Source organism: Syzygium oleosum, unplaced genomic scaffold (assembly GCF_021117445.2).
Source record: "Syzygium oleosum isolate NSW1041296 unplaced genomic scaffold, Sole_v2.1 Sole_v2.06, whole genome shotgun sequence".
Classification (NCBI taxonomy): domain Eukaryota; kingdom Viridiplantae; phylum Streptophyta; class Magnoliopsida; order Myrtales; family Myrtaceae; genus Syzygium; species Syzygium oleosum.
This window is the reverse complement of record NW_026607490.1, coordinates 9,548,472-9,572,199: the sequence shown is the minus strand read 5'-3', so window position 1 is coordinate 9,572,199 and position 23,728 is coordinate 9,548,472. Positions and strand designations below refer to the sequence as shown.

The window sequence follows — 23,728 nt, the reverse complement described above, 5'->3', positions numbered from 1 at the left end:
AAGGTCATCTCAGCTCTGACCTAATTGCGTAATAAGAAAACATCAAACGCGGACATTAGCGTCGAGATAGCATGAAAAAATTACAACTTTCCGTTGCATGATAAATTTCATTAAGACGTTACGATATCCTATTTTTACAACGCAATAAATGGAACCTTAAAAAATGATAAAAAAGTAACAAATGCGATACCACCAAACATACAAGTTACAACACTTTACGACGCAACACTATCTCAATTAAACAATTCATATGTAATCAACTATAAATTTTACCCGCATCATTAAAATTTTACCATTTTTTCTTATCGTGCTTCACATTACGGCCCGATTCTTTCCGGGGTCGCGAGTCATAGAACATGCACGTATCTTAAAAAAACAAGAATTTCTAAGCAGGGGTATTTCCACTTGAGAATAAATATTTCGTTTTTGGAGCTTCCACTGATATATATCTACCTAGAAAAACGGAGCGTCGCTAGCAAAAAACCAAAGTCTCTCTCTTTTCTGCCAAGTTCAAGAAGAAGAAGAAGAAGAAGAAGCAGAGCAAGAAGAGACTGCCATTTCTCAGCTTCTCTCTCTCTCTCTCTCTCTCGATTGAGCAAGTGATGCAGGGATTCGCCGGCGGAGGAGACGGCGGCGGCGCCGAGCTCGCCCACCTCCAGTCCACCCTGCGCGCCATCGAAGCCGCCTGCACCGCCATTCAGGTCCCATCTCTCTCTGTCTCTCTCTCTGTCTGCCTCGAAACGGCTCCGAAATTAGGGGCTGAGTAGCGATGACCCGTCGCCGGAAATCCTGCAATCTCTTTCGCGCTGTTTTTGGATTTGGTTTCGGCCTTCTTGATCGTTTCATTCGATCAAGGCGCGTCTTTTGAGGTTCAAGCGCCAGCGGGAATGATCTTTTCCATGATTTTTTTTCTCCTGGCCTCGTGTTGGTCGTGCTCGGTGTATGAGATTGAGAGCGGTTGTGGGTTATTAGCTAATGGCTTGGAAAAGGGGAATGCTATGCGCTTGGTCGTGATACCCGGCGGCATTGCCTTGTTTCTGCATGAGTGTTGACTGATCAAATGCGTTTCCCAGGTTTTGATTTGTTATGGTGTCACATGTATGATCGATGTGGTCTGCCGGCTCTATACTAGGATTAGCTTATGTTTTGTTCTTCTTCTTCTTCTTGTTTTTATGTTTTGGGTGAAGAGAACTAGGATTAGTTCATGCGCATAAAATCTGGGGCAATTTGAGTGTTTGTGGCACGTGTGATCTGGAACTTGGCTCTAACAAGAAGTGGTCTTTGTCCCACCAGATGCATCAAAACCCAGCAGCAGCTGAAGCTACTATATTGTCTCTGTCTCGATCGCCTCAACCATACAAGGCGTGCCAATTTATTCTGGGTAAGTAAAAGTCTTGGTCACATTCAACACTAGTTATGGATAGGGGGATCTGTTGTATCTTTTGACTTGGCGGTAGAATTTCTTTGGAGAGTTATATGGCAAAGGAAAGCTGTTGAAAGTTTCTGTCACTTGGCAGATAACTGGAAAATAGACTTAGAAATGAGTAATTTTACTTGAGAAGAAATCTCTTGACACTGTCGAGGCTGTCTGCCTCACACAAGCCAAAATTTTTCTCATTCTTTTTCTTGTTGCAAGAATAATGAAGTATTGCTGGAGGGGTACCAGCTAGTAGAGGCATTTTATCATTCTGGTTTATGTATCAGAATCTTCCTGAGCCTAAAGTAATAGCCTAACCTCTTTCTAGAGAATGCCTAAAAGTCCCAATGAAGCATTCCATAGCTGTCTGATCGTGGGGTAGTGGATTTATCGGCAACTTTATTTGGATTCAATGTCTCTTGTTGCTAGTACAGTTTTGTGGATGTTAAAGATTCGGAACATGAATGCTGACCTGGTAACTCAATTTTGGTATTTTAGAAAACTCTCAGGTGGCAAATGCGAGGTTTCAGGCTGCTGGAGCAATACGAGATGCAGCTATCAGAGAATGGGCTTTTCTCACTGCTGAGGACAGGAGAAGCTTGGTTAGGTATTTTTCTTGCTAGATGGAGAAATTCAAGATTAGTAGCCGTTCCCTTGTCAATTTAGTAACTATATTGGTATTACATTTTCATTCGTCTCCTCTTCATGTACGCGGCGCCTAGTGATATCATACTGTCATTTTTCTGATGTAATGTTCATTCTTAAGGATTTCTCACTTAGTTAGTTCTCCTCACATTGAGTTGCTACTTTATTTGCAGTTTTTGTCTTGGCTTTGCTATGCAACATGCGGGTTCACCTGAGGGCTATGTCCTAGTCAAGGTTTCATCAGTGGCTGCTCAGTTGCTTAAAAGAGGCTGGTAAGTTGAACATGTTCTTATTCAGAAGGAATATCTTGGGTTTGTGCTTGGAAGAAAATTTAGTCGGTCACCTCTTTCTTGTTGGCTGACCACCTTAAATTTCTTCTTTTCGGTGTCATGTAAAGTCCGATGCATGTGTAAAGTATAGGTAGCTAACCGCCTTAATTTTTTTCTTTTGGGTATTATGGCGGTAGGCCTTTGGATATTCTCTCCTTTCTGAACTTTTTAGGTCTTTAATAATGATACTTATCACAAAAAGGTAGAGCAAAGTGAACATCACCCCACAAAAAATAATATTTTTGGAGGCAGTGAATTGCAATGTAGCTTCAAGTGCCTCAAGCCACCATCTTACCGAATGGGAGTGCACGTGGAGGCTTTAGCTTCATATAAATCCTTTTTAACAACTTGACCTTAATCATAACTGTCAGCCAAGCTCGAAAAAGCTGCTCAAGATTCTAAAATTGCAAGTAATTGTCTACATTCCACTGTGTGTGATACTTGAATTTCATAGTCGACAACTAGAATGAGGAGAGGGAGATAGAGGTTGGGGAAAGAAAAATAGGGGGGCAGGGGTTGGGGTGGTGCGGTTAGAGTCACTGAGGCTATAGTAGAGCTGTCCACGATTAACTTGAAAAGAGGAGCTTGGGCTTGATATGCATTTCTTGATCAGGTAGAGACATTAAGCTCCTATAGTCATCTTTGGCGTAATGTAGAGCAAGCAATATTCTATCCTGAGAGACAAGTTTTATGCTTTCCTTGTGTCTAACCCAGTGGAGTGCATTTGTCTAGTTATATGGCTAGTTTTCTTCCGTCACTCAGAAGTGCCATATATCTATCAGTAGATGCTTTCTAACAAGATTCCTTTTCGCTATGCATGTAAATATCCTGCAAAGGCATGATTTCTCAACAGCTGAGCAAGAGACGTTTTTTCACCAGGTGTCTTTCCTCTCTAATATCCATAGCTTTGAATATACCCATGTCAAGTTACTTTTGTGCTGTTCTCTTGCACTTAATATGCAATTTCTTATCAGATTTGTAGATCTGGTGTTCTTGCAGATTTTTTTTATAGATAGAAGACTTGATCAATTTCCGTTTTGATGACAAATAGTAATGCACTTAGACACCTAATAAACAGTTTATGTCCGCCCTCTTCCCGATGCCTATATTCTTCAATCCTGTGGGTACAGATTCAAAGTGAGCTAATTGTGGCCCCATTAGCAGTAGACAAATTGTGCTTCTAATTAAGTTCACAAGTTTGTAGCCATTAGAGATGTGTTTGGTGGGCATTGTAATACCAGTTTCTTTTTCAGTGGAGTATGCCTGTACAAGTATCTTTGAGACTCTAGAAGCATCTCTGAGAAAGTTTTAATGTGAGTGTGTTTTTCAACCTCTGATAAATTCATGTTTTTTTTCCTAAGTGCACTTAAATCTTCCCAAATCTTTGGTGAATCACACTAGTAACTACTGGGGCAACTGTCTTTGCTACATTCTCCTTACATCTACATGAACTTTGTTTTCCCTTTTCCTTACTAAATGACATACTCCTGAAAGATGTATAACTACCAAATTTTCCATGGTGCATAATAATTTTTTGCCATTGTCTTGTTCTATGGGTGACATGTTCTTTCTCTTTGCTTTGTCAGTTCTTCCTCTCCTTAATGCATTAATGTCTCTTCCTCCTTAGCTCTCTTTGGTATTCAAGATTTTATGTGAACACTTCATCCTTCGAGCTTATACGGAGGGTGTTCTGTCTTCTGTTTTTAAGAACTTAAAACAGAAAAAGAAAACTGATTAGTCAGATTGGTAGGTCACTGTTTTCAGGGATGATTTAGACATAAGGCTGCTCTCTCTCTCAATCAAATGACGTTTTTTGTTGATTTTACTTGTTGTTGCTGTTATTGGAGGAAAACTCTATGATTATTACCAATGAATCCATTTGATTTGTTGCTTTAAATACTTAGAGTGGGAAACCATGAATTATTTCAAACTTGAAAAATCTGCTTCCATAACATAGTAAATCAAATATAGTGTTTTGTATTATTACCGAAGAATAATGCTTTTAAAATTGTTGTCTGTGAGCCTTGCACCTTACAAGGAGTTTGGTTTATGAGAGATTATGTTGTAATGCATAAGTTTACAATGATGCCTTGAAATTCATATTCCTATTTCTATAGGCCTCTCTTTCGTATACTTTTTCCTATCCCACTCTTTGAACCCGCATGCCATGCTGTTTTAGAATACAACACACACACACACACACACACACACACACACATATTTTTCTCCCTTTTGTGTATCTGACAATCTTCCATCTAAAGATTAAGCAGGCTTCTCTTGGGATTCATGGTATACATGTGCAGTTTATAGGGATCAATTTTTTGGAATCCTTGGTATGTGGAGTTTTTGCAATCTCATATAGTTTTTAGTACATAGTATCTGAATGGCCTTTTTTGCTTGCTTTTGCCCTTAGGATTACTTTTTTGTCCCCCTCAGGTGTCAGAGTTTTCTCCTTCTACATTGAGTGCTATGGGCCTTCCTAGGGAGTTCCATGATCTATGCCGCAGGTCGCTAGAGCTGGACTATTTGAAGGCACGTGTGACTGTTCACTCCTCTTTTCTTATGCTTACTGCAAGTGAAGCTGCCCATATAGAATGGCTGGCTATTCAGACATTTTCCTGCAAATCTTGCATGATGTTATGTGATACCCTATTTATATGTTCTTCACTGTACTTAATGGTAGGTGTTCTATTGTTGGACACGCGATGCTGCTCTAAGCGTTGCAAACAAAATAACTGAGTCTGACTCTGCAGTAAATGAGGTTAAAGTTTGTACAGCTGCACTTCGTCTCATTCTCCAAATTCTGAATTGGGAATTCCAATGCAACTCAAATGGCAAAAAAGGGGTGAATGTTTTCTCAAGTGGAATTAGACATGATACTGCATTGTCCAGCAGGGCTGAGTGCATCTTAGTGCAGGTTTGTTTCCTCAATAGCTTCTCATTATGTGCAACAAGTCTTGCTGGTATATTCAGATAACTGACTTAAAAACTGGGAGAAGAGTGAGGAAATTGTCTGATCATTCTGCATACTATTGGTGCTTGCTGGTTCTTTTCTATTCTTAAGAACTGCTGTAGTTGAATATTTGACCTTTTCATCTGATCCTGTACAATGTTTACCTGTGTCTGGCGGGATGGATTGCCATACTTGGATATATCTCTGCCACTGTATTGATGATGATAGCCTGGTTTTTTTTGCTGTTAATAGCCTGGTCCTGGATGGCGTGACATCTTAATTTCAAGTGGAGATATTGTTTGGCTGTTGAACTTATACACAGCTCTTAGACTGAAGTGTTCCCATGAAGGTTTTTCGATAGACTGCCCAATTGCAGTTTCTGCTCGAAAGCTTATTCTCCAGTACTGTTCTTTGACAGGCACGATATTTCCTTCAGGTACATGCACAACTCAAAATTGAATGTTTAATTTGTTCTTTGACAGGCTCGATATGCCCTATGGTATGTTTTGGTGGGAGTAAGGACCAAGTAAATGCCATCATGAAGACTGATTGATGAATGAATGTCGTGGTTCATTTCTGATGCAAGGCTGGTTGTCTAGTAATAAGCTGTATATCAATATTGTTGCATGAGCCAGTTCCTAGATTGCATTGATATTCTAAAATGGCAAACTGATGTGGCACATTGAATTGCTATTAGGAAATCATGGTATTCAAACCTGAAGTCAAACATATTGTCTGATCTTTTTTATATTTCAGAGTTGTAATCATTGTCAGCTTGTTGAATGAAAATCTTATACAGCTATAAATCGTTTGCCACAACAGCTCCAAACATACCGTATACTTCCGCTCACCACCCAACCCCCCACCCCCCCCCCCCAAAAAAAAAAAGAAAAAAAAAAAATTCCTCCACAACCAAAACAAGTGGCTCTTATCATCAGTTCAGGATTGGCACTTTCCCTGATTTCGTGATTAATCTCTCTTCATTCATGAAATTTAAGCATTTTCCTTTCATTAGCTTTTATTAACATCAGGTCGATAAAGCTGTAAGAATCAGCCATTTCTGTGATTTCCTCTCGATTCTAAAAATTCATTTAGCTGACACTAGTCGTCGTTTAATATGCAGACAATGGACAACTGCAGGAGCATCATCTGCTACAACTGCTTTCAGGGATTATACCATGGATGGACCCACCAGATCTTGTTTCAAAACAGATTGAATGTGGAAAGAGTGAAAGGTCACTTTTCTCTGAATCACCTTCAGCTGCTGGCTGACTATGTTTTTTTTTTTTTTTTTTTTTGGTAAGTAAAGGCTGACTATGTTTTATGTCCCCTCAATTTCTTCTTTCTTGTTTATGCAGTGAGATGCTTGATGGTTGCCGGGCACTGTTGGCTATGGCAACTGTAACAAGTCCAACTATGTTTAACCAACTCCTTAAATCAATTAGGTTATTCTTCTGTTCATGCATAATTCTTGGTGTTATGTAATGATGCGCAGAGCTCTTAATTGCTGGATTGCTACTTGATAGCTGTTATCCATATGTAATGATTGAAACAAGTTGACTTATTCCACTTGTCAGGCCATTTGGTACCTTTACCCTGTTATCTACCTTGATGTGCGAAGTCATAAAAGTCCTCATGACAAAGGACCCTGATGAGGAAACATGGAGCTGGGAGGCACGTGATATCTTACTAGATACCTGGACTGCGCTGCTCATGGTACATTGTCAGTGTTTCATAGCATGCATGCAATGATATCATTTGCGTCTGGAAACATCGAAAGAAATTGCCCAGGATCCATTTTTTAGTAAATTGCTTATCTCTACTCCACAGATGAGGGTGAGTGGTTTTCAAATGATTCAGGTGAATGGCTTAGCATTGGCGGTGTATCAGTAAAATTTACTAATTATAATGAAGGTCTTTATTTGTGAGTTCCGAAAGTTTGATCAGTATAGCCCGAATTCTTTATTTGGATAATCTGATTTACTTTATCTTCTAAAGTTTCTCATTTTCAACCATGAACCATCATTTTAAAACAACTTATTTTCTATTATTAGCCACTGGATAGTGCTGGTGGGATTGTACTGCTTCCACCTGAAGGTGTTGATGCTGCGGCCACCCTCTTCGCATACATTGTAGAATCTGAGCTAAAAGGTAATTATGTAGGTTGTTTGCAGCATCACTTTGTTTCTCGGCCACAAGCATTTGGCTAAATCTTGGTACCACAGCTGCTTCTGCTTCTGCGTTCAATGACGATGCTGACTCAGACTATCTTCATACTTCCATTTCTGGTAAGTCAGTTCAATGTCGGAACTTATTCATCTTTGCCTTTCCTTCGTGGCTTTAGTTCCTTTTGTTAGCATCATGTTTTTATTAGATTTTAATCCCCGACTGTTTTTATTGTCAACCTATTTTTACAGCAATGGATGAAAGGCTAAGCTCTTATGCTCTTATTGGAAGGGCCGCTATTGATGTTGCAATACCTTTGCTCACAAGACATTGCACTGAACGGTTTTCACGTCTGCATCAGGTTCTCTATGATATATTTTGATGGCCTTTGCTCTAGGTGTAGCATTTTCTTTGGTTATTTTTTTCCTGGGAAGTATTTGGATGGCTAGTACTTGACATGGAGATTGATTGTTGAATTTTAATTCGCTATCCAAACTGCTATCCTATATTTGATTCAGTTACTCCCTGTGCCATATTAGGATCTGCTGAGATTGGACATTTCCCAATTTGACTTATGTTACTCAATTTTCTGCTCACCGACTTGTGAGGTAATTGAAAGATTAGGTTCCCATAGGTGGTTGGTTTTCTTGGTAAAAATACTGTGCTAGTGCACAAACAAAAATGCAACTTTAGGTGGAATATTCCATATCTGTAAATGACATAGAGACTATGCTTGGAAAGGAGATTGGAAAATAGAAGGAAGGTTTTGGAGGAAGTGTCAGTAAAGCATCCAGGTTAACTTCCGTGTTTCTCCAAGTCATTTAGTGTTTATTGTCTTCTTTTGTCTGATCTAGGGATCTATCCAAAAGCAGTTAAAAGTTTGGTGTATTTATAAGTACAGAACCTGGATGGATGTATGTGATGAGGGATGTTCAGAAGTATAAATCTGTTATTAGCCAGTCAATTCATAGTTATATGCGCGATGCAATTACCATGCTATGGGCTGCTTTGATAAAAATCTTGGATTCTTTTCCCTTTAAAATATTTCTTATTTGTGTCTTGCCTTTTCCTAATAAATTTTCACGTTTCTTCCATTCTCACTGTTTGTGCCTTATCTCCTAAATTTTACCCAATATGTAGGGCGGGGGCTCTTTCGATCCAACTGAAACCTTGGAAGAACTCTACTCTTTGTTACTAATAACGGGTCATGTACTTGCTGATGAAGGCGAAGGAGAGACACCCCTGGTACATTGTCAATGTTTTCCTTCAAACTGTTATTTTTTTACTACAAACATAAAGTTTATCCTTGGTAAATTCTTTGAAGAAAATAACTGTTGCTTTTGATTAAATTGATTATTTTTGCAATGATGAGATTCCTTTATTTGGCATTGTGTTTCGTTGCCTATTCATCACAATATTGTTCTTGTTAGAGAGAGGTATACGTTTGTGATGCAACAAGAAGTTTGAGCTTTGCCACGAGTTTTACAGTCCTTTTGGTTAAACATCCACTCGGAAATGGCTACTTCTCTCTTTGAAATTGTTGGTCCTGCTTATAGAGAAAAAAGACAAGCTCTCTGTGCTTAAAGGGTGTCTTATGATTACCAATTAAATGTCAGCTTCAATACACACTTCTTGCTAAGCAATTTTTAAAAACACCCAGCTTATGTGAGCCTAACCCAATCCATTTGAGCTGTTAGATGATGTGGGTCTCACAATGACCCAGCAAATTTGACAGCTCACATGACTTGCATGAACCTTGTGTAAAAAATGATTTTTGCTCCTTGCTTTTCTTTTGTCAGTTTCATGAGATGCATGTCACAGTCTTACTTTGCCATCTGCATACTTTGCCATCTTGCAGTTGTCTGTTGTTCCTTTACTAACCCTGGAAAAATCCTTCTAATCTAGAATCCACTATAGTGCCGTGAAATCAAATTGGCATGCATGGATGGGGCCAAATATGTCTGATATTAAGCATGCACAAGAGTTCCAAGCCCCTCGCCATCAATTTTCTTCCTGAGAATTGGATGAACCAAATTTCACCAGAGTTTTGTAAAGCAGTTCACTGCAGAAAATGAACCTTTTTTCATGTATTAATCTTTGACAGCACTTCTGATGTCAGACATGCTCCTGTCGTGCAATAGAAAGCAAAGATGGGCTGATGAAGAAATGCTAGAATGAGACTAGATTTGACAATGTATTAATCAATGATGGGGGACAATCAATTGAGGATAAGATAATAGAAACTTGTTTGATGTGGTTTTGACATATGAAATTTGAGGTGTTCGGATGCTTTAAAAAGAAGCCACAAGTTTACCATCTCGACTCCATCCAGAAGACATAGGTGAGGTCTGAGAACACATGAGATCTTCAAAAGGACATAAGAACACGGTGACGGTAGAGCAAAATGGCATAAGATACATGTTCTGGATCGTAGTAGTGACAAAATGCTTGTTGCTCATACATGTTTGCCATGCAAACCATTTCCATGTTAAGACAGCTCCTCATTAAAGATAATGCGAGAAATGCTTTTCTTTATTAAAGGTTAAGGATGACATATTCAAATAGTAACCCCATAACTTGACTGTTTGTGCTTATGCAATGTGATTGCAGGTTCCAATTGCTATACAAAGGCATATTGCGGACTTTGTGGAACCAGATAAAAATCCTGTTGTCATCCTTTGTAGGTACTTTTCATTATTTACCTTATGAGACAATGGCGCATACATCTATGTGTAGTAGATTAAACATTCAAACAATTCCCTTGACAAAATTTTAGTCATATATTGCATCCTCTTTGTACTAAAGGGCATACAAGGGCATAAACAACAGTGGTTTTGTGAAAATCTATCCTTTCTAACTTTTCCTACTGAAGTCTTCTGCTTCAAGTCTAGTTCCAGCCATCTGATAGCATTATCAGCACTTTCTCCTTCTGACTTTCTTTGCTTCCACGCAACTGTCAGACTCTGCAGAGAATAACTCAAGTATGAATTTGTCCTCTAGTCATGTCTTGTGTGCGCTCGTGCCGGATCATGACTCTTAACACATTTGACATGTCATGTTGCGCAAACAAATCGTCATACCTGAAAGTTTCAGGTGTATGATGAAATATCTGTTCCTCATCAAGAAAGTACCTGATACTTGCTGGTGTAATATTGGGTTGTCCAACAATGGATGGTGCTGGACGAAGATGCTTGCTGCTATAAATTCTCATTAGACATCCACAGTTGATTAATCATTTTATTAATCTACTATTGGTCATAAGATGTGTAAATGCTCCTGTTCTGGTTCTACAATAAATCGAGATTGCTATATATGCAAATAAATCTTGTGACTGTTCTTTGTTTGTAGCTGAAGTAATTGAAAAGAGGCAATGTACGCTTGTTCTCCTGCATGCTTAATTTAATTGTCTGGCCTATTAGCTGCGCTACACAGCTTGGAGAGATAGTAAGCCTTCAATGCAGTCGCAGTAATGTAAAGCTGACTAATTTGCCAATGCAACGATGTGTTTTTTGTTATCCACTTTCATAGTTTACCTTACAGGATAGCGATGCTACCAGAGCATGTTTTATTCTGTCTAAAGAGATTGATTGGTCCTTCACGTGGGATATTTTTATTTGATTCTCCTTTGTTGTTGCAGCTCAATCATCAGGTTTGCTGAACAAAGCTTCAATCCGGAAAGTAGATCATCATATTTCAGTCCTCGACTTATGGAGGTACATCTCAAGTTCATTCCCTGTTAATTTGGGTGCACTTTGTTCCTATTTACCTATAGAAGATATGTTCACTGGATGTAAGTTGGTATTCAATTTAACAATTACTTTAGGACGTTGTGCAAGAGTTTCTTATCAGTCCAAACATGCAAGTAGTAATATGAGCCACAGCATGTATATTAGGGTCAAGTATGTATTTGACCCTTCGCCAGAAGATAGTGGCAGTAGATACACAGAAAAATTGCATGTCACCATATCTATTGTCACATATAAAATTCTTGGTTGCATCCTTTTTCAAATATCATGTGGCCATGTCTACAAAATTATTCTTCAATCAAACTACACATTGTTGGCATGCTTGAACTTGTATGGGTTTTTCACTTTGCACTAGCCTTGCTCTTGATTTATGTGTTGAAGCAAATGCTTTTAGGCTATAATATGGTTCCTTGCAAGATGGTCCCAAACTTATCTAATGTCACCGGAAGAATCTCAAGACAGCAGTTACAGTTCAAAAGCTGATAATAGGCACCAAGTGCAGTCAACAGGTTCTGGGCGAACTGTACTCAGATATTTCAATGAGTATGATCATGGCAAGACTGTGCTTGACATCATTATCCGGGTAGCCATAGCAACATTCATGTACTATCCAGGGGAGAAGTTTTTGCAGGTACAGTCACTGGTTAAGCTTCTCTCTAGCTAGTATACGCATGAACACTTCCTATCCCAGAAAAAATTCTCTTTTTATATGTAAATTTCTGTTTTATGCGCTGTGATTTGCATAGGTTAACGTGCCATAATAAAAAGGGAGCTACTGTTGCTTTACAGTTTTTCACAGATATTTTAGCTCACGTTTTCTTGCAATTCCTTTGGTTCCTGAAGAGTAACTACGTAATTTGTGTCAGGCCCTAGATGTTGGTATTTGGGTGTCTTTATTTACTGTTATAATACAAATATGACAAATAGAACTCTCCAGTGCCCCCAGCCGAAAGAGGATAGAAAAAAACAAGAATGTTCTGCTTCCTTGTGCATATCCAATTGAGGGAAGTAGAGCAACTTGATGGAAGTAACTGAAGAGAAATAGCTTTTAGTTTATGAGCATGCATTAAAAAACAGAAGAAGGTGACAGGAATAGGCAAAATGAATGAGAGGGAGGAATTGAGAAAGAAAAAAAGAAACAAGATGGAATCATTAGAACTCATCACAGAAGAAATGAAATAGTGTTCAGTCACGCATTAGGAAAACAAAAGGTGACAATAATAGGCAAAAAGAACGACAGAGAGAGATTGGAAGAGGAAAAAGAGAATAACACGACGGAAGCATTAGAACTCATTGCAGAAGAGAGGCATATTCTGCAGATCGCTCCAGCAAATTTCTGATGAACTGCTATTTGTGTTCTATCTGTGGCATTTTGACTTGCTTAAGTGATGCATATTTTTTTTTCAAGTACAATATGATGCATTGTGTGATGGTTGTTCGCATTTGTGCTGAAATTGCTCTCTCTCTCTCTCCTGCTTCAAGGATACTTCTGTTTCCCACGATTAGGGCATTGCCCCGGACCCACTGTGTTCTTCAATATGTTAGAAACTTTTTAAAAAGGATGGACTAATTAAGTACTTTTTTAATTTTTATAGGGCCTGACCTGTTACCAGCTGCTTCATGCACTAGTTAGGCAAAAGAACATATGCATCCACCTTGTAACGCTGGTAAGCTACTTAATTTTTATCTTGTTGTCAATAACTGTGAATATCTGGTAAGTAGATACTTCGAGAAACATAAAATTTTTGTTATTTTGGCATAAATGTCAGTCTGTCTTAATTTATTTCACAGGAATCCTGGAGCAAGCTGGCTATTGCTTTTGCTAATGAGAAAATGCTGTTTATGTTGAATGGATCTCACCAGGTAGGAATTGTAGTTTTTTCGAATGGGTTATAGTACTTTCTCATTTTCCTGAACGTCTTCTCTCTCTTTGTTAGAAATCCTTGGCTCAAACACTTGTTCTTTCTGCAACTGGCTTTAGAGATTCTGAGTCAGCAAATCAGTGAGTGCAGTTCTCCTCTTTGTTCAGGAATGATTTAAAGCGTTGATTGTGTGCCCTCAGGACTAATGCCAAAGTTTGTTCTCAGGTATGTGAGAAATCTTATGGGGCATATGACAACACACCTAGTAGAGATATCCTCCAAGAATGACTTCAAAAGAGTTGCTGAACAGCCAGATATTATCCTGTCGGTAAGGGATGTATTCTTTTTACACCAACATGCAGCAACAAGCTCCAATTGTTTGCACACCTGTCGGTCACCATTTTCTTCCTCATTTTTCATTGAAGTGGCCTCATGCAGGTTACTTGCCTGTTGGAACGGCTTCGTGGAGCTGCCAGTGCATCGGAACCTCGAATGCAGAAGTCCATTTATGAGATGGGGTTTTCAATATTAAATTCTACTTTGATTCTTCTTGAAGTTTATAAGCATGAGGTATTCATGTATAAACTTAGCAAAACCTCCCCATGTTAAGTCGTTGTTCAAGTAAGATGAAATCCGCATCATAGCAAAAGAATTTAGGTCCAGCAGATTACTGATTTATGTTTATGTAGTTAGAAATTCATAGTTGTTTTCTCATTAAAAGAAGAAAATATAATTTTCTTTTATGGTGTTAACTTCTGGTAGCACAAGTGGCTCTTAGTTTCTAGTTTATGCAGCTCTGTGAATCCCTTTGCAGTTTTCCTCAACAACCGACGCTGAAATAGCAAATCCTGTCTTTAAGATTAAAAATCAAGTTGTGGCATACTCAAATTCATAGAACATTTCTTGACTTAGAGAATGATGAAAAGGATTTCCATTGTCATTATTGGCAGACTGCCTACTATTGTACTCACAATCTTATGTTCTGTAATGGGATATTTCTCTTAGATTGTGATGTCAATGTATTCTTTTATTCCGCTTTTGAGCTGCAGTAGATACACGCTTGACTGAAGTATCGTATTGGATGCCTAAGGTTTATTTGAGACTAACCCCTTTTTATCGTGTAGTCTGCAGTTATTTATTTGCTGCTCAAGTTTGTTGTTGAATGGGTGGAGGGACAAATTACCTACCTTGAAGCACAAGAGACCACAGTTGTTATTGATTACTGCATGCGCTTACTTCAACTTTACTCATCTCACAATATTGGCAAGGTAAGAAAACTATCTGTAGGTAGACTCTTCTTGTTGGCTGGCTGAATTTCTCTGTAAGATTGTGAAGAAGTCTTCATTGAAGCCTTTGACTAAATATTCATTCCAGGACCTCTTACCTTTTCCATCTCTCATTTCACTTTTGTAGTTTCCTTAATTAACAAGAGGACCTTGTAATGACTCACTGTACCCCCATATCATGTCCAAACTTGGATTCTTTTCTGAAAATCATGCTGTTCTTGTGACAGATTTTATTTATGTTCCAGTTGCAGTGTTCATACTTCTTCTGTTACTATCTTAAGGGTTTAGCATCATATTATTGTGATTATTTTGGTTTTGTCCCTTGTTCCCAGATTTCTTTAAGTCTGTCAAGCAGCTTACTCAGTGATGCAAAAACAGAGAAATACAAAGATCTGCGTGCTCTGCTTCAACTCCTTTCTAGCCTTTGTTCAAAAGATCTGGTACTGACATTTCTGTTCATTCATTATTTCATGTTTTGCCTTTCCTAATGTTATCTGTATTTTGCTATGGCAAATCATTTACTCTTCCATACTTGATCAAGTGTAGGTTGATTTTTCATCGGATTCTTTGGAAGCCCATGGAACAAGCATATCTCAGGTGAATCTTATGATGCAAAGCACCAAGAGTTGTGTTGGATGGTGTCTAATTATCGACTTTGCAGGTTGTCTTCTATGGTCTTCACATAGTCACTCCTCTGATATCTTTGGAGCTGCTGAAGTACCCCAAGCTTTGTCGTGATGTGAGTTGAGTCATTCACATCATACAAGAAATGGACTTGGGACTTTTTTTCTTTGGGTTCTGCTTGATGTTTACTCCCCCTCTTTTCTTTTTATCACTGCAGTACTTCTCCTTGCTGTCACATATGTTGGAAGTATATCCTGAAATGGTGGGACAACTAAACAAAGAAGCCTTTAGTCATATTCTTGAGACTCTTGAATTTGGTCTGCATCATCAGGTAATGCTTTCAGCTTTTCTTTGTGAAAGGATTTTCAGTCCTTTAGTGGCTATAAGTTGACGAGTCAATCGGAGAAAAGTTGTTTCTCATATATCTTTCTTTATTGCTCATGGCTCCAGTAAATGGCACCATCAAAATTGGCATTCTTCTCCATGGTGCTTAGTTGATATGCGTTTACTTTGGCTTGTGGCTTTATATCTTTCTGTAATGTGAAAATGTTACTTTCTCCACACGATTTAGGATTCGGAAGTGGTTAACATGTGTCTGAGAGCTCTTCGAGCACTTGCTTCCTACCACTACAAGGAAACAGCTAGTGGGAAGATGGGCTTGGGATCACATGCCTCGAGTCTTAGAAATCCAAAGGGCGAACTACAGGAAGGCATTTTTAGTCGGTTCCTCCGTACAACATTGCAGTTACTTCTTTTTGAGGATTATAGGTAGGGAACTCATCGATCTATTCCTTGTTAATGGAATATTGCTCGCTATCTCGTCTCACATTTAAAGTCTGCTGTTTCAGTCCCGATCTAGTTGGTGCTGCTGCAGATGCGCTCTTTCCCTTGATACTCTGTGAGCAAGGCCTATACCAGGTACATATGATGAATTGTTTAGTGCATAGTAACCAAAGTAGCATGTTAGATATTTAATGAAGATGATCTGCTGACTCTGCGTATTTTACAGAAACTAGGCAATGAGTTGATAGAGAGGCAGGCGAATCAAACATTTAAATCAAGGCTGACAAATGCATTGCAATCTCTCACAAGTTCGAATCAGCTTTCGTGCACACTCGATCGGATGAACTACCAAAGGTTTAGGAAGAACCTGACCAACTTCCTGATTGAAGTTCGTGGGTTCTTGAGGATAGTGTGATGAGTGCAGCAAGGTGTTAATCTCGTGTGTGGTGAGCGCTGTGGATGATGGAAGTTGCGGCTCCGAGAGAAGCTATAGTTTTTTGAAGTGGACAGCCTTCGTCGACACATTCATTGGCGTGTGCATAGACACAAAGACATACCTGCACATGAAGAACACATGGACACCATGGAATCTGCTGCTTAGGAAGGAGAAGTGCCGAAGGGGTATATTTGCTTCGGAGGGGGGTGTAAAATCATCAAAGATGATGTAGCAATTTTGTGCCATTTCTGTTATCATTTGTCTTGTAAATGAGCATAATCATTGTGTCAAACCACTTTTGAAAATAGTGTTCCTCCCTATGATTACTATTACTTTCATTGCATGCGCTATTTGTTCCAGCTCTTGAAACCTACACCTCTCTCTCTCTTTGCGTGTGTACTTGAGAATAAGATGTGCCGCTACTTAAAAACTGGGCTAACGCAACACTGAGTGCGAATGATAATCATTCTATTCCAGAAATCAATTTCTGGCTAAAAATTAATTTTTCTATTTTTATTTTATGGACGAGTTTTTTTGTCAAAATATCCGTTTAATAATGACAAGTTATATTCATGAAATAGAAATTCGTTTGATAATACAAAATTTCTTCATTCCCAGCAACCGACGGGCAGTGGCGGGAGGTGGTCGGTGTTGGGTGGCTATGGACGACAATGGGCAGCGGCAAAGGACGGTGGCGGGAGGGTGGCAGCCAATGGTGGGAGTTGGCCAGCATTGCATGACGGCGGCGCATGGTGGTGGGAGTGGGTCGGTGTCGAGCGGCGGCGGATGACAATGGGCGGCAGCGGAGGACGGTGGCAGGAGACGGCCAGCGGAGGACGGTGGCGGGAGGAGGTAGCCGGCGGGCGGCAACGGACGATGGGAGGTGGTCGACGTCGCACAACGGCGGAAGACTACAGACGGCTGCCGACAGCAAAGGATGGTGGTGGGAGTTGGCCAACGGACAACGGCCGACAATGGGAGGCGACTGGCGATGGTTGATGGCGGCCGTCGTTGGGCGGCAGCGGAGGAGGACGGGAGGAGGTGACCGACGAAGGACGGCAGAAGGTGGCTGGTGGGCTGTGGTGAATGGCGGTGGACAGTAGTGGCCAATGGTGGGAGGCGGATAGCGTCGAACGGTGGCGGAGGACGGCAGATGGCAAGCGGCGGTGGATGGCCGCCAGCAAGTGGTGGCAGACGGCTTTGGGAGGCAGTGGGACGCGGCCGGAGGCAGAGGACGGCGGCGAACGGCAACGAACGATGGTGGTGGGAGGCGGCCAGTGGCGGAGGGAGGTGACCGGCGGCGACGGCGGGCAGTGGGTGGGCAGTCTGCTAATAGCAAGGGCAAGCGATAAGATGAATTTTTATTTCTCATTTTTGTTCTAGAAATAGAAAAATAGATTTTTTTTACTTTTGATTTCTGTTCCAAACCTATTTCTGGAGTAGAAATTTGTTCCAGAAATAAAAAAAATGAAATTGCGTTACTAAACGGAGTTATGTTCTAAATCTATTCCCAGGAACAGAAAAATAGAAAAACAGAGAAACAGAATGGTTATCATTTGCGTCCTAAGCTAGTGGTATTTGCAGTGTTCCTTCGGGAAAAGGTACCAAAAAAAGCTATTTCAATTGTTTCAATTTAGTTCTAAAATGTTCAATTATACCAATTGAATCATAAACATTTTAACGATTTATCTATACACTATCTATCCAATTCTGGCTGAAAATTACTGACATTAACATCGGTTGTCACTAGCGGTAATTCAGACGAATTTTACAATTTTTTTTTTGAATTTTTTATAATGTTTTCTTTTCTTTTCTTTCTTTGTTTTTTTTTTTTTACAACTCTAGGCTAGCGGTGAGGTCGCTAGCCGACCCTTGCCTAATCTGGGCGAGGGCCGACACCCTCGTCTACTGGCACGGACAAGGGTGTCGCCTAACAGTAGGCAAGGGTTGTGGCCCTTTCATGGGATGCGGGCAAGAGTGGCCCTCGCCCAAATATCGCAAGCTCACGGTTGGGAAAAAAAGGAAAAGAAAAAGAAGAAAATGAAAAGTAACAACAAAATAAGTAAAAGAAATTTCAAAAAATTTGTTTACACTAGCACCGGCTATGTCACATAAAATGACGAGCGTTCATGACAAGGATTTTAGATCAAAATTAGCCCGGATGAATTATATTGACAAATCGTTGAAAGGTTTAAAATCGAACTAGCCCAAATACAAGATGTATATAACTTTTTTGCTACTTTTCTCTTACATTATTACGTGGTGTCCACTGTCCCTTACACAACATCCTAAACAATTTAAGACAGCATATAACTTGGGATTTCCAGGCATGGGAGATATATCCTATTTGTTCCCTCATCGACTTTCCAGAATCTGTAGAAAGTACTTTTTTAAGGATAAAAGCGCAGTCTCTAAAGTTAAAGGACAGCCTCTAGTGCGGCCGCTAAAGAGCTTACCACAGGTACCGCGTAATTGGGACGGCTTCATGTTCCACCCCTGAAGTGCTTCATTAGATACCCTCAATTCTCTTGCTATTCTCTGCCAAAGAGAGAACTTGGCGACTGGTCAAGCCCAGTCTCTGGTTTTCTAACGGACGGTTTCAAAGCCCCACCCGTAAGTAGTCTCTGTATAATAGCGATTCCGAAAAGCCGTTCCAGATGTAAACATAGGGAGCAGTTTCGACACCAAATGTGCCATAGCAATAACAAACCATATGCTGGCATTGGAGTTCAACGAAATGAAGTGAGATACAAGGAATGAAGCAACAGATTATCTGGACTAGCAAACTAGTGTAAAACAAAAAAGCCAACACAAAAAAACAAGGATTCAAAGGAATGCTACGTTCTGCAAGGTCAGTTGGGAATATAGTCACTGGAAAACACTGTGCATGTCCGGCATTCCTAGATAAAAATAATGGACATTGACAGTATGAAATGAATGTTCATGCAGACGGTCTGAGAACACTAAAACTGATGAGATGATGGAAATCGGGTAATTACATAATTTGATTTTGACTTCAATGTGCCCATGGATCACTAGATTTAATACACAGCGAGAAAAAACATCGAATCTTAAGATCACCGTCATAAAAATGAGTAAAAGTCATGTTCCAGAGCTATTTGTGAAATATCCCCTTCTTTGAAAGCTTTGGCTTCTTCTGACTATGATTCTGCCAGAATAAACAAGGGAGAAGTTAGCGGTGGAGTTGAGATCTGGGAAGGGGGAGAGAGGGATCAAGTTATGAATCTTAAGATACCTTATGTCGATCTAAAGCCTCGTAATCAGTTCTCTCCCTCCAGTTGCTTTTTCGGAGCTTAATTGGGCGATTCCCCACGTACTTACCTGAAATAACATGATTAAAAGCAATTCAATTCCTCACCCATGTATGTCGATGTCAAAGTAAGCCATATGGAGTTATGCCTAGTAAAATTTATTAGGTTCACAACAGACTGAAGGTTGATTCCAATTGCTCATTCTCATATAAGCCCGATCGGAAAAAACAATTTCCCATCTCATCATGTTATATGAGCAATCCTAGACTCAATAGGATTGTGGTTTACAATATTGGTTTACTAAATGATGTGTCAAACTATGAATAACCCTTCGACCTAAAAAAAAAAAAACTGTGAATAACCCTTTTAAGAAGTAGGCCATATTCAAGAATATGGTTTGACAGTCACTTGGTAAACCAATTTTATAAATAAGTCTTGCTAATTGTAGCATTTTCCATAATACACTCAAGTGGTGGAGCTTGTAATTGAACATAAAAAATCAAGTCCAACAGTGTCCACACAACAAAATCGACTATACAGCAGAGTAGTGATTCTTGTTATACAGAAACCCAAAATCTTTAAGAAGAAACTAAAGGATTTTCATAAAAGGCCTAAAAACAAGAAGATCACAAATCTAAACAAAATCACAAATCTAATAACATGAGTTTAGTTCATGAGACAAAATCATCTAGGCCTCGTTGAGAAAAAGATTTACTTAGAGCAGCAATCTTGAAAGTACAATCCCTCCTCTATGTTAGGTGGTTTACAAGGGAAACAATTTATTGCCTCCGAAACTGTTGCCATGGTAATCATGTGAAAGACCTCCAGATATGAATATTCAAATGCTAACAAAATAAAAGATAAAAAAAACTATGTACTTTCAATAATGCTACAAGAACTAGACCATGGCCTTTCAATTGCTTACTAAACACTCCAAAATGTATAGATCCAATAGTCATTGAAAAAGATAAACATACCATTCATCTCCTTGAGTGCAGCAGCAAGGTCAGTTGGGTTGGCAAAGCTAACAAATCCATAGCCCTTGGTTTTACCTGTCCGCTTGTCTCTGACAACCTAAATTTAACAGATTTTGCATAAGCATTTAGAACTTTTCTCCACAGGAGGATTCAGCAAATAGGCATTGGATCGCAAATATATGATTCACTCAACATAAAAGAAAAAACTTGAACAGTCCAAAGCATAGAAATGAGTTCCAACAAGCTTATAGCTACAGAAAAGGACAAATTACCCACCAACACAGCAAAGAAACAACCAAAACCAAAAATAATCAACCATGTGAAAGGGAGTTAAGTTATTTACTTTGGAACATCCGCATTTCTATCTTGAATAATAGCAGATATAGGAAAGGTAGCCAGAAACTTAGTCCTCTCGGACACGTATATTGGCAGAGAAATTAAATCTCCGATTAACTAAGAAGGATTCAAGTATCCAAATGAGGTACTCAGGAAGAGTTGCACAAATAGTACCCCACTATTTTTGTTCCATAAATTTGCAAAATGAGCTACGCTTTTCAGGAATTTCATCCAAAGAAAAAACCATGGAAGATACATAAGCCATATACAGGAAAATGTGGAAGAACTTGCACAGTTAAATAACGCATCTATTGCAATATGTTCTACAAACACCATCTAAATCTTGTATTTGGAACCAATCAGGACAGAGCAATCTCTGAGTAGTGAGTAGCCTATCCTGTCAAGCATCAATAGTACAATGCATTCAAAGCAGCGGATCTAACTATAGCACATCTAAAGCTCATAGGTGTGAAATGAGTTCGCCTATTTAATGAGCCACACCAAGCTTTTGTGGCGACATAGGCACAACTAATACCGAGTTAAATATTTCAGTCATATTGCCTTATCAAGTTGTCATGTGCACTTGAACTAACCTTCTAAAGAACTCAGGATAATGAGATGGACCAATTTTGCAAAGAGTTATCAATCTATTTACACTAGTAAAAGACATGCGTAATGTAGACACCCGATGAACTTCTACCTAGCATGAACTAATAGGGATGTATACTTGAGCAACGCAACAATGAGCATAACCTACCTTAAAACAGATAAAACAACAGAATTGCTCTGAGTTCTTCAAACAAAAATCTGAAGCAAAAAACGCAACATCTTCACTCAACAGGTCATAAACACCAAAAGCAATTCGTAGGGAACTGAAAATATCAATCTTTCAGGAACATACCCTGGCCATGTTAAAGGAAGGAAATCTCGAAAAGGCTTTTGAAAGTACATCATCATTCACCTCATTACCAAGGTCACCACAAAACAATCGATAATCATCTGCAAGTACCAAGACAATGACAAGAGGTTAGTACGTCGCCAAGTGACAAAGAAGGAAATTGTATATCCAGTACCTGACTAAAAGTGAATAACCACACAAAACAAGTAGAAGCTACATGCATTTAAATACTCCTATGCTTGAAAAATGAAGAGAACAACAATTCCAGAACAATTAGTGGGCAGACTACTTCCTGTGAATGGCATAAACCAGGAACCATAGATGCTATAAAACAGTTGATGTGCTTTGCCATGGACTGAGTAAAGGGATATACTGTTACTGCATAGCATGCAAAAATATATAATTAAGCATGCAATTCAATCCTCATGTTACCAGCAGCTAATTCGAGGGCGTAAACAAGAACTTTGACAGGTTAAGAATATATTCAAGAGGCTACGTAGCAGCAGCAAACTAAATTCTCCAGCTGGGATCTTTAGAAACAAATTTACTTAAACTAGATGGAACTCAAAATGCATAAGACCAGAGCACTTTCACCAGCCAATCTCAAAGTCCAAATAACCAATCAACCATTTCCAGTTTTCCAGAGGAGAAGTGAAGGATACAGCTCCTACACCTAAATGCTAAAACAATTCAAACCGAAAGAAGCTTAAACTCTACTCAAGAACCTCTAAATCTCTCGAGTTTGCCATAAAAAAAAGGACTCGCACACAATGCAAACTTTTGAATGAATCATGCTAAGCCACACCGACACATACAAGACAAATGCCAATATAAGTCGAGACAAAGGGAACGGTTGTTCATACTTTCAGGCCATTCCGAAAGTGTTGGATCCTCCCACGACTGCCCAGCCGCCTTACGAGGTATCGCTTTCTTCTTGGCTTCCGCTTTGTGTTCGATGTCGCTGCTGGCAAGAGCAGCTTTCACACTCTCAAGTGCTTCGGGCGTAATAATCTGCGCATCCTTTTGGAACAATTGCTGCGCCTTCGCATACAAAACGAAAACTTTTGAAAAGGATCCAACATCTATGTAGGCGCCCCACCTTTTGTTATTTGGTATCCACCATTAACATAAAGAAATTGCGTAAAAACCCTTCAAGTTCGATCAAATTGTCGACAAAATCAAAACTTTCCCCCCGCAGAAGAAACTACGTTTACGCCTCTCTACAACCAACACTTCCCATCCACTCTCTACCAGCTAAAACATTCCAGCTCATAACTCCAGACACAAAAAAGCTAAATTTTAAACAAGAAACTAACAGAATCCTTCAATTAAACCAGCGCTTCAGCTTTCCCAGCAACGACAATCGACGCGGATCAAACTCACCTGCTGAAACTGAGGGAGGGTATAGACGCCGGCGATCGGCGCGGGGGGCGGGGGAGCGGGGTAGACAGGGCCGGCGTAGGCCGTCGCGCCGGCGGCGGCGGGGGGCGGCGGGGGAGGCGGGGCGGCTGCGGCTGCGGCGGCGGGGGCGTAGGACGGCGGCGCCGAGGGCTGCTGGAGGTGGAAGGGGAGGGGGAAGTAGGAGGATCCGGTCTGGTAGGTGAACTGGGAGGAGGAGGAGGAGGAGGCGGAGGCGGCGGCGGAGGAGGAGGACGGAGGCGGCGTCGACATGGAAGAGGAGCGATCGAGAAAGATCCAAAAATCGATCGAAAAGCTCGAGCCTTTACGGAGAGGATTTGGGGGAGATTTTCTAGGGTTTCTCCGCGGCACTATCCCGGCAGCGTAACTCCTATCGATGTCCCGACGTATCCCGACTGTCGATTCGTACCTCTTCTTTGACGTCCCCGTCCCTCCCACGGAGGCGATGTCGGCCCGACCAGCGGGCCTTAAGCGTTTGGGCCCGACGTAAGTTTCTGATGGGCCCATTTATGGGTCACGTGTCGCGGGCTTTTCTCAAACTGCGGCGCTGGTCCATCCTATCCTCACGCACTGGCCGAA

General features: G+C 40.1%; 2 protein-coding genes across 3 annotated transcripts; one reads left to right on the top strand and one right to left on the bottom strand.

Moving 5' to 3' along the window:
- Positions 1-492: 492 nt before the first annotated feature.
- On the top strand, positions 493-16,388 carry LOC115690086 (uncharacterized). 2 transcript variants are annotated; one of them, XM_030616320.2, is made up of 32 exons: positions 493-701; positions 1,294-1,381; positions 1,916-2,024; positions 2,236-2,334; positions 3,228-3,270; positions 4,653-4,724; positions 4,828-4,923; positions 5,075-5,308; positions 5,597-5,780; positions 6,468-6,579; positions 6,703-6,789; positions 6,922-7,060; positions 7,399-7,495; positions 7,570-7,632; positions 7,762-7,871; positions 8,651-8,755; positions 10,121-10,194; positions 11,148-11,223; positions 11,651-11,887; positions 12,852-12,923; positions 13,048-13,119; positions 13,194-13,258; positions 13,344-13,446; positions 13,557-13,688; positions 14,243-14,386; positions 14,737-14,844; positions 14,951-15,001; positions 15,066-15,143; positions 15,246-15,359; positions 15,600-15,796; positions 15,877-15,946; positions 16,038-16,388. In XM_030616320.2, the coding sequence occupies exons 1-32, from the start codon at positions 603-605 to the stop codon at positions 16,224-16,226; spliced, it is 3,519 nt and encodes a 1,172-aa protein (XP_030472180.1). In that variant the 5' UTR covers positions 493-602; the 3' UTR covers positions 16,227-16,388. The 2 variants fall into 2 exon arrangements, with proteins under 2 accessions (XP_030472180.1, XP_030472181.1); XM_030616321.2 differs by having other exon boundaries at positions 669-701; positions 1,927-2,024.
- A 2,837-nt stretch (positions 16,389-19,225) lies between these two features.
- On the bottom strand, positions 19,226-23,517 carry LOC115690107 (uncharacterized). Its single transcript, XM_030616355.2, has 6 exons — positions 23,114-23,517; positions 22,594-22,771; positions 21,734-21,831; positions 20,497-20,593; positions 19,504-19,589; positions 19,226-19,416 (listed from the first exon to the last, which is right to left on the bottom strand). Exons 1-6 carry the CDS (start codon positions 23,399-23,401, stop codon positions 19,363-19,365), a joined length of 801 nt encoding a protein of 266 aa, XP_030472215.2. The 5' UTR covers positions 23,402-23,517; the 3' UTR covers positions 19,226-19,362.
- Between the last annotated feature and the right edge of the window lie 211 nt (positions 23,518-23,728).